The sequence below is a fragment of the Mizuhopecten yessoensis genome, unplaced genomic scaffold (assembly GCF_002113885.1).
Source record: "Mizuhopecten yessoensis strain PY_sf001 unplaced genomic scaffold, ASM211388v2 scaffold29, whole genome shotgun sequence".
NCBI lineage: Eukaryota > Metazoa > Mollusca > Bivalvia > Pectinida > Pectinidae > Mizuhopecten > Mizuhopecten yessoensis.
The window spans coordinates 619,972-631,542 of record NW_018403342.1 but is presented as its reverse complement, the minus strand read 5'-3'; the positions used below and the strand labels follow the sequence as shown (position 1 = coordinate 631,542).

Here is an 11,571-nt window from a genome sequence, read left to right as displayed (position 1 = left end):
CAATATTTTCAAATTCTTATCCATTGATGACATGACAAGTATTGTATTTCACTTAGTTTACATGCTGATTTCCACATCACATCTAAACAATAAAATAAAGCTACCAGTACCTATGATATAACTCGGGTGACCGCTAAGGCCCTTGGGCCTCTTGTTTTTTTTCTGGAACAAAATATGATTAAACACTAAATCTATATACATTTGTTCACATTGTCATTGAATGGTAATTTCTTTACTTTGTTTTATGACAGTAGAAGATATTAAATAGGTGACTAAGCATGGCATATTTAAAACCAATCCTGCTTTAATTAAACAACATTCGTTATGTATGTATGTAAAGTTACAATGTATGTATATGACTCATACAATTAAAATGTTTTTCTGTGAACATAAAATTTAAATAAGCAGACAGTATTTCAATTATTAAAAACAATGTTTGATAAAATGCTTACATGTAGTTCTTTGTTTGAATGAAGGAGTAAATATTATAATCTTGATGGCAGTGGTTAGACAGTATAAAATGAGGGGGTGTCTGGTACACTAGAGTAATAGTCTGTGTTACCTGTATGTATACACAGGGGGCACCTGTTCTCTCGGTGAGTAGAGCTGGCAGAGGTGCTAATTAATTACTCTAGTTGTATTAATTGCTGCTTAATTACAGTCAGGTTTAAATGTCATTGTATCTGAATTTTGTTTTTACACTTTCGTAATGATTTAATCTATGATTACAAGAGAGTTGTACTGCCACCTAGAGTACTGCAGGTTACTCTTTATCTGTAAATGTTAATATATAATGATACAGGTTCAGGTTACTTTTTATCTGTAAATGTTGATATATAATGATAGAGGTACAGGTTACTATTTATCTGTAAATGTTGATATATAATGATACAGGTTCAGGTTACTATTCATATACAATGTACAAGGTATTTGTACTGCATGTAGTCCTGCATTGTGAACTAAAGACAAAGTCTTTTAAAACTGAACTGAAAGGGAAAACAATTTATTCAATATTGGCACTAAAAATATATTTGGTGAGTCACAGATATATATTATAAACACACAGTTTTATTTGAATTTGTAAAAGATTTTTTTCTTTTTTTTCTTATGAAATAAAATTGAACTGTTTACGTTTATTACAGATGTCCACTCCTCAACCAATTAAAACTCGCCTGGAAAGAACACCACGGAAACAGAGGACACGGAAAACTTCATCCACTTTAGTTAGATCTCATAGTATGCCAGAAAGTTTAGACAAACTACACAGATGTCGGAAAAGGCATGGTGCTTTAGGTAAGTTCTATTGCCCGATCAGGACAAGTTTAAAAAATATGTTTTTTCAATTGTTTTAAAATTTGAGATAAAAGCACAGTGAAAACTGTTTCCCTTCCCTTCAATCATTTCCTGAAATTGTCATGTAATACTCCAACATGAAATTTTGACTTATATATAAGGCTAAGCCTGTTGTCTTATCCAATTGTGCAATTTTTTGTCCAATAAAATTTGTTGAAATATGAAATTTTGAAAGGAATTGATAAAAATTTAGGAAGGCTGGTTGGAAATTGACATAACTATGGGAATTCTGGTTTAGGTTTTGTTATTGTTGGTCTTTTTTATTTTCATTATTTGTGATTCAATAATTGTAAGTAAAATGACGGTTAAATGCTGAATGCTTTGTTAATTGTGCTAATCCAGTACGTAGATCTACACATGTCTTGTTTTCCCAGATTAACTGACACTTGTGACTCATTAGTGCGGTGTTTATTCATAATAGCACTAATGGAAATTGTCACAGCTTATACGGATTACAGCTCTATATAGGATCCCCTCTAAGGTTCTGACCAACTTCCCGTGATCAAATTGAACCGATCGACCGTCATTTTGTTTACATTTATTGAACAGACCACAATGAACCGACTACTATTGATTATCAGTTACATATTGATTATCAGTTACATATTGTGACTTTTATCTATTCCAGAGATTTTGAATTTAGACTGGGAAGATTATAGTTGACCTAGATATATATGTTAAGGTATTTGGGAATATATCCTTCATGTTATGATAATAATCAAATTCTAGCATTGAAGTCATTTGAGAATATATGTGATGATGTTCTAAACTGCCATGGAAGTTATTTTGGAGTCAATTCCTAATATGAAAAATATTCAATATTGCAAAATGAACTTTGACCTCACAGGATGTAGAAATCTCCATGGAGACGAATTCCATCACCTTGACGATGACAGTAGTTCTGATGATGGCTCCGACTACTCCATGGACCGTATAAGTTTACATGAGAAGAGTATGAGTGTGCGGTCATCACAGGCCCAACTTTCTACCCTGGATGAGGTAAGTAGAGTTCAAAGCATGCACAGCTTGATATTGAATTAACACAAAAATGCTGTCAAGAATATTATTTTAATTATTTTTTTCACCACTTTTAAAGATTTCTCTTGTCATTTTCACAACTGTCCCTTTTTTTTTTCTTGCTCAATCTCTCAAGTTCAGATTTAGCTTTCCTCAAAATCATATTTCTGAAACCTTAAACAACAGCCTGTCATCATACCAGACTGCCTTTGCCTTGGTTAGTAAGATGAATGTATTTCATAGTATGAAAGATTAACATGCTGGTTTGTCTCCCTCTGATTTTCACTACTTGACAATATTTTATTCCTGAGTGACATTTCAGGGAAGGAAATGTTAACTGATAAACACTCCGATAAACTACAGGTATCTGATTTGTTCATCAGTTTTCCAATGTATAACTACAGAAATAGGTTTTGTCATGAGTTTCTTCCTTAATCTTGCACATATCAGTTTTATATCTGTGAGTGTATGTTGTTTACGTAATTTTAGTAATCTCTGTCAGCTGCTCAGACTAGGGATTCCAATCAAGTTTATATCAACAACTCCTGGTACAAACCCTAACCTTTAGATTTCACCTTATGGGTTTCTTGAACTGGAAGCAGCAGGAAAACTATTTCTGACGTGAAATTGTTATGCTTTAAACTTAATTTTGGGGTATGGCTTCAGCTTCAGCTCTCATTTTCACATGAAAACATTCGCTGGTGAATAGAATCGACCCTGATCAATAGTGTTAGGGGGACTATTATAAAAGTGGTAGCGTTAGATGATACTGTTTCCTGAGTGAGTAGCTGAGAGACCTTATATACGTCCCAAACCAAACTATATGGAGTAGCAGGTGCGTTAAGGGCTGCTAGCAGACATCAGAACATCGGAAAAGATAATGAATTAAAAAATACTGAAGTGGAGATCGATGCTGACAAAAATATAAAAAAAAATCACATGTTATTGATTGTAGATTTAAATCTTGTTATTCCCTCAGAACATTGATTTGCAAATCATTATCATATTTTAAGCAACAAATAATTTAATCTTATTGAATTTGAAAGTACAAACAAGAATCATGCGACATTACTGATGGCGTGACTGTCATGGTGCAGTTTGGAGGGATTAAATTGTTAAGAATGTAAATGATTCAGTTAAGGTCTTGTGTATGCTGAATTATTGTTAACACTTAAACAAGATAAATTAACAATCACCATGAAGTCTGGCAGATATCTAAATTTCTGTCGATATCTCTGGAGATGAAGCACGACATTACTCTGGCTGGTGTTATACTTGTGCTCTGGTGATCCTGCTGTGTTACCATCAATTAGCAACTACTCTCGGTAGTGTGAGTTTGATCCATCATCTTGATTTTCCACGCTATTGATTTTGTGATTTTCCTGTCAAAGATAAAGCATTAAAAAAATAAGTTGTGGTCTGTCTCTGTGGTCAGTTGTTGTGGGGCCGATCAGTCATCGTTTAAGGGGAAATATCAGTTTTAGTGAATAAATGCACTTACAAAATGGATGGACTTTTACACAAAAAAAATATATATGTAAATAAAGAAATATTTTGAAGACTTGTTGCAAAGACAAACAGTATCCATGTATAAATTAAAATAATGTAAGAGAGATACCTTAGACCAAAAAGTAAACTTCCATATAATTGGACATTTGCCAATCTGCTTTAAATCTCAGATCAGATAGGGGGGGGGGGGGGCTACTCATCCTGGTCTGAGTGCCACTGCGTCTGGCTATGCTCATCATCATCAAATTTCATACATTTAGCCCGCCACAAAGCTTCCTCAAAATGAAGTTATGATGGCACGTCTTGATATGAAAACTAATTAACATTTCTAACACTCGACTGAACCTGACCCTGTGTCATGTTTCTCGTTTGTCTGGGACAGACAGTAATGTGTTTACACATGTGTCATTGGTCTGTTCAACTTTGACCCTTGTAGAACGGATTAATTGACCTTCAACCTTTATGTAGTTTGTTCAGCATTGATTCTATATGATTGATGGAGTCACCCTTGAACCCCACTAGAACTATTGGTTGACCCTTGAATTGTTTGCTGACTCTTGACCTCATCAGAAGTATTTTGTTGATTTATATTTTTGACCTTATTTGAAATCATTTGCTAATCCTTGACCCCATTTGATCTTAGTTGTTGACTTGAACCCCATTAGAGCTCATTCATTTGATGAGTTGATTGAGGAGGGATTTCACATCAGTACTGGATGAGATTAGAATTAGAAAACAAATCTGAGTACATTAAGAGGTTTGATATCTCAACAAATTTTGAATCATAAATATAGCTCTTCTGTTTCAGAAGATGGTATTTTTTTTATATCAGTGATTTAAAAAGGTCTCTCTGTCTTTGATAGTCTCATGGAAAATAATAAAGAAAATTAAGAAAGATACAGCAGTATACACTCTGTAGGATAACATAGGATGGTCCTGGATGGGATGCTATGTAAGGCAGATCAGATGCTATTTTGGGCATTTGCATAATAGTTATTCCCGGAAACTGTGATGACGTTTATCTGAAATGGAGTAGCTATCAGCTTCACTTGTCTGGATAATAAACAACATTTTGGAGAATATTTGGGGAACTGTAAGACAATTGTTACTCAATAGGTATAACATGGTTGAGGATAGCTTCCTACTGCAGTGAAGAGTTTATATATAGGATTAACTACTAACCTTGGGAATTTGTTGTAAGGGGTCTACGAGTTGATACCAGTCAAAGTAAAAACATTAAAATATTGAATTGTGTTTTGCTGAAATTTCAGTAGCTTTGCAGTTTCTAAATTCAATAAATCAAAAGTATAGAAGATTTGGTTATCTTAAAATGTTGTTTAAACCACCAATTAAAGACACTCACCCTCTGAAAACAACGTACACATCTTGATTAAATACTTAATTGACATCTCAAAATAAAATTTAATTGGAAAGTTCTGAACATTGTTTCGAAAAGAGTTCAATTAGTATAAATCAACTAGCTGTTGGTGTTAAGAGTTGTCCCTCAGTGGTTCCTCGACTATTTTAAACTAAATTTGGACCATGTTTGTCTGGAGGTGTTGAGTTCTCCTGAGACGGTTTGTCTATGGTCTGACAGTGACAGCCTATATTTGTCTCTCTGGAGCCCCAACACTGGTTGGTGTCTTGGCACATGGAGGTTTGTAAGCATCTTGTCTTTTGTCAGCACATATGCTTTGTCTTAGGTCCTTGTCTGACCGGTGTTAAATTTTAATTTGAAGCCTTCAGATTTTGTCTTGGCTGAATAACAGTATAGAGGGATTTTCCAGGAGCCCCAAGACTCCAAAGTCTTTTTTACATACAATATATCAGACAATAAGCCCATACCTGATCATAAGCCCACCTCTGTCATATACGGCCCACTAGATATGCTAACAAATTCTTTTTCATTGACCTTCAATAAGTGCTGCCCCTTACGCTGAGTTAGAGTTGATATGTTGGACCCCTAGGCTTATTGTAGGGGCCTTCTAGATCTGGCATATTGCAGGAGAATATATGGTTGCCTTAAAATATTTCTTTGAGTGCAAAGCTGAAATCTTTGAAGCATCAATTTTTTTATCATTGGCCTTCTAGATCCCCATTATTCTGTCGTTGGCCATTAAGAGTTGATGTATGGAGCCTTGAGATTTTGTCTTTATTCTGTATCACCCTTAGAGGTGTCCCTCAGGAGCCCCAAGCCTCCAGGAGTCCCCTACATTATGAGGCGCCTTACTCCATAAAGTCAAGTTATACTGCCAGCAGTTTCCGACTCTAACCACTACCTTTTTATTGATTAGCATGCCCTAGGATTACAATGTTTCGTGTTTGGTTTCCAAGTGAGACAGATCTGTACAGCCTATCCAACACTTCGTAAGGTGTTGTTACAAACCCTAACAAAACACCAGCAAAGCATAAAGCCATTAGAAGCTTGGCACCTAAATTTCTGACTTTGATATTATCTGCATAATATATTTTGGTGAAACCATTTCCAGTAAACAGCATATAAACACCTAGGCACCTGCAGAGCGCCTTTCTGATATTAAGATATTTATCACCACTACCCTCCACTTACAGTGGACGGGCAGAGTCCGTAATCTTGATCAAAAGAAAGTGTTTCCAAGTTTCATGGTTAAAAGACTTGCTGGCAGACCAGAACACTGTTCCTTTAGTCATACGACAGAACTCACGCTTTCACTCGCACTACCTCAAATTTTATTTTAGATTTTTTTTTTTATATATAGGCACTTTGAGGCTAATTTGCGATAAAGAAAGACAACAGGTATAATTTTGAAGGGACTAGTTGGTTGTGACATGACTGTAAGTGGACAAATTCTGTGTCAGTAACTTTGTAAAACCTGCTGTTGACTATACAAATGTTGTGGAATGATTTTAATGAATTTGTCTCCGTCTCTGATGGAAATATAGTAATTGTGCTTATTACTGCAACTCTTAGATATAAAAGTGATAAGAACATGCTCTGAGTAAAATTGTGGAGATTTTAAAGGAGAAGAATTTTATTGATTAGAGACAAACTTATGGAATGTTTGTTGAAACATGTTGGAAGCTGGAATTTCCAGGATTTTGGCAACATGAGGAATTAATGTCCAAATGTATTCCTTCAAGAACATGATACGGAAAACCATAAAAAGTGAGATTTTACATGTTGAATAATTATTTTTTTATATAATTATTTCACTGAAAAAGTGGTAGAAATTTCAATGAATTCTTCTCTATCACTCTTTATAATTAAATCCCAAAAATTATGCGAAATTTCTGTGCCGTGAATTTCTAATGAGGAATATTACGACAGCAGGATAAAGAGTGTTCTGTGGTGTGATGTTATAAAACGGCGCTATCAGTGGCACCGTGGTTATAGAGAACAGGTTTTGTGCTTTATGTCCATCACATTTGCACTTGATACAAACAGTGCAATTCATTCTTGTGTTAATTGTGTGCTTGTGAACTTGCTAAGAACATTGATACACTTCAGGAACATACAACCAAAACGAATCTGATGAGAAATTATAAACAAAACAGTTACATAAAACATACTGGATTACATGCTACGATTACAAACAAATCCATTGGATGTATGTTAATTTCTTAATGAGGAATTAAAATTAAAAGTTAATTCAGAATGGACTTCAAGAGAAATATGCTGCAACCAATTGAGGGGATGGTTATATACATAATTTGATGGGACTTTTACAATGTTTAACACATGGTGAGCTATTGGAGAACAGTGTTACAACAGAATAAAGGAATTTTTAATCTGGAATTGTTGGAGGATTCTCAAAACCTGGAGGATGTTGCATAGAATGGAGACATGGAGGAATGTGTGCCTGTCCGATACACACTACACTGTATTACACAATTATTGTGTAAACTCAACAACAGACCTTAGTTAGAAGTGTTTGTGGTCATTGTTGTTACCATACGAACATTGTGAATCTTCTTGGAGGTGAGATGTAATATAAAACTTTAGTGTATAAAGGATGTTTAGTTTTACATGGAGGGCAGTATAATGATTGTAAACAGAAGACTGAAATCATCAGCCGGAAGTGGTGATGCACATGGCCACTGAATATGGATTTAAATCACCCTAATTTGTGCAATATTATGAAGGCAACGGTAGGACTATCATCTGTCCTGTTTCTGTATGTTTACAAAATCTGACCCAAGTTCAATTTGATGCTGTAGCTGTGCTTTCTGTACATTATCCAGGTGTTTTGTAATGAAAAGATGCTGATTATTCTCCCACAATGTGCTACCCCTGACTTGGATTTTCAACTTATGGATTGTTTTCATTCATTTGGAGTTTCTCATTATAAACAAAACACCCCAGCTGTTATCTCCAGTCTGTTGTGGGAGGTATGGGTGATGGCAGGAAGCCTTCAAGATAATGACTGCTGATTGCCACATTGTCTTAAGAAAACAAAACGCTTGTTTAACTATTCTCCAATTTGTTTTTGTAAATGAATCAATATGAAACCTGGGAAATAGAAATGGATGAGTTTACTAGTCTATCTGGATCATTGTGAATCAAAAGCTGAAAGTGGCCTTTTATATTATAGATTGATCAGGATGTGAAAACAACTTGCATTGGAAATTAAACTGCCTGCTTTATGTTCATGACCTTTAACACAATCGTACACTTTACGAAACCTGATAAAGTGATTGTATTTCAGTTCTGTGTATGAGGAAATAGCAACATTATATTTCACCGAAACAAGGAAGATGAACATTTTTTAATATCAGGATGTGAATTAATTCAATACCAGCTGATTTTCAAGATTATGTGTTGTTGGTCCAATATCATGGCAATTCAGTGATGCTTCTCTCACATCACCATGGCAAACTGTTGTCCGGAGTGTGGACTTCCTGTGCCTATTTTTAAGGTTGGTTTTGTGACATCCCAAAGGAAGCTTGAATTGGTCTTGTACTTTGAGAGCCTATCTATTTTCATATTTTATGTAAAAATATGAATTTGTACCCTGTTGAATTTCCTGTTTTGAAATTATAGTTTTGTTTTGTTTTACTCGGCTAGGAATGTTTGCTTTCCTGTTGAATTCATTGGTTCATCTTAATAACACATTTATCAAGAAAATAGCACTGCCCCAAGTTAACACTGTGTACTGTGTTACCACTTTACCAGTAAGTCTGTAACCTATTTAAGTCATTACCAACATCTTGTATTATAATTAGTACGTACATAAGTCTGTTCTTCAGTTCCTAGAAAGTTTAGGACTGTCAACTTCTAAATGTTAATTCATCTTTAATAGACAAACCGTCTCATTAGTCATATTGGTTCTCTTAATTACTCATACCTGCACAATTGTCGAAAGGTTAGTTGCAGAAATTGTTCCATATCTAACACTTTCTTTTAATTTCGAAACATATTTTATTCAAAATATCTCTACTTATTACCAACACCCTAATTTGGTTATATGTCATGTGTCCTAATAATCACCCGAAGAACAGAAGAGCTAATATAGTAACACTGTATTGATTGGCATGGCACCTCAATTTAATCAAGCTGTAAATCTCAAGTAAGGTTGAGGAAGGTATTCCACACAATGCAAAACTTCAAGTTTACACAAACATGAACAACACCTTTACATTTTCAATATCAGATTCATTAGATACATATTCCCATGGAAAAATCTATTTCAGTGATGAGCTCTTATGAAAGTTATTGAAGAAACCTATACTGTGTTTCTTGGCGCCAATTTTTAGGAACACTAGAACAGAAGTTTCCAAAATATTTGTTTATAATCTTGATTTATTACGGGTAAATCATGAATTAATTTCTTCACAAAGTAAAAATAATTGTGAAATAAGAAGTCGATAACTTGTAAATTGTTAATAATAATTAAATATCTAAAATATACAAGGATTTCCGTCACCAGGATGTTATGTTTGCGTGACATGAGGTAATGTACACTTCGTGAATAGTTAACACCTGTGTGCTGCAGGCTGATATACAATACAACCATAGGAAGGAGATTTAGAGTATACCGTATCATTATGAATCCTAAGGAAGCCTGTGTAACTGTCTATATATAGGGATTGCACCGTTTTATGGCATCCTTGCGTGCAAGTTACGACTGACGCTGTTTTATGTCGATGCTTTCTTATTGATTTTCAAGATTTAAGTTCTCAACCAAAATAGAGACACTTTCTCACAGTTGGTTTAGAATTGTAAGACGATAGATCAAGTAAATAAATCTATTTTTGGTATGTTTTGTTACCCATGTTAATACATTCATTATTTCTATGCAGTAAAATATGTCATTAAAACAAATTTGCTACTTCTAATGATGGAAGTATAAAGAATCAATTTTATCTTTCGAAATAATCAATGTCAGTATTGTTATAGGCTCAATTTTGGAAACCTGTCAGAAACTGAACTATTTTCTTTGTTAGACTTATTCCTGTATGCATAACAACGGTATTTCTAAATTATTAAAGTAAATTGACATGCTTAGCTAGAGCGAAACTCATTGAAAGTTTCTAATGGGATTTCCTTAGTGCAGCTGATGCCAATTAACAACAGAATCCATTATTTATGTGACGTCGTTATCATCTTGGTGGCATAAGGGGAGACAACTCATTACATTCAACTTAAAAAATATATATATGTATTGTTGTTGTTGTTGCTGCATGAAAGTTTCACTTAGACTTATACTTTAAACGAACAAAGGCAATGTCTGTTTTGGCTGTTCAACATATAATCAGAAACGGTTTTATAAGCCAGCAAGCCTAATATATTCCTTTGGTAGCAGTGCAATTATTTGTTAGCTAAATATGCAACTATTAAAATGAGAATTTAATGCTTTCAATATCACATAATTAATTTTCTTTTTAATTTATTATAACAAAATCCCCAATAGTTTGTATAGTCAGTTATGATTTTTAAATTGAATACAGGATATGGTGAATTTTGCTTTATACTTAATAACTCTTTGGCTGTTACTAAGATGACCAGACTTTGGATGTCTGTTTCGTGGTGAATTTACAGGAATAACATTGTGGAGTGTCTGCTGTGTACTGAATGCTTGATCAATACTCAATTAAACTCCAAATAATAAACTAGGAAAGGGAGAGCAATTTGAGTATATCATGTCATCATAGCAGAAAAACACGAACTTCAAATAATAAAACAATAAGTCAGTTTCACAAAGAATGAGATAAAAGCAGAAAAAAACGATTCTAAATCAAAATGTATTAAATTAGGAATTAAAAAAAGAAATGATTTGTTATCGCAAGCTTGGAGTTTTTGTTTCTTAATTTACTTCTGCCATCTCATCCATAGTTTAGTTCATATTTTTTATTCAACTTGTTGACTCATATTTTGTTGATTTCCCAATAAATATTGCACATAGTTTCACAATTAGTAAATCATGTCAGAATTTCTTTTTAAATCATCATCCTTAAGTATTATTTCCTCTAAAAATATATTTATTGTCATTCCTGTGTGTCATAGATCATCGCTGCAGATGGAATTATCAAGTTGTTCATTCTGTAACATGGTTTAGATTGGTACACAACACTTATGCAACAACAAAATGGAATTTTGCAATTTCCTTTTCATGTCCAGTCCCTATCTACAAGTGTATGATCAATCAGTACAGTGTATATACATGTATGGTGTATTACAGATATTGGAAAATAAATATAGTTCCATAGTGAAGA

General features: G+C 33.9%; 1 protein-coding gene across 2 annotated transcripts in view; it reads left to right on the top strand.

Moving 5' to 3' along the window:
• LOC110445775 overlaps positions 1 to 11,571 on the top strand; it is a 164,957-nt gene that overhangs the window by 141,162 nt on the left and 12,224 nt on the right. For both annotated transcript variants that reach the window (XM_021490676.1, XM_021490595.1), the window contains 2 exons: positions 1,143 to 1,293; positions 2,201 to 2,352. In XM_021490676.1, the coding sequence (XP_021346351.1) occupies positions 1,143 to 1,293; positions 2,201 to 2,352 (303 nt within the window). The remainder of the gene's footprint in view (positions 1 to 1,142; positions 1,294 to 2,200; positions 2,353 to 11,571) is intronic.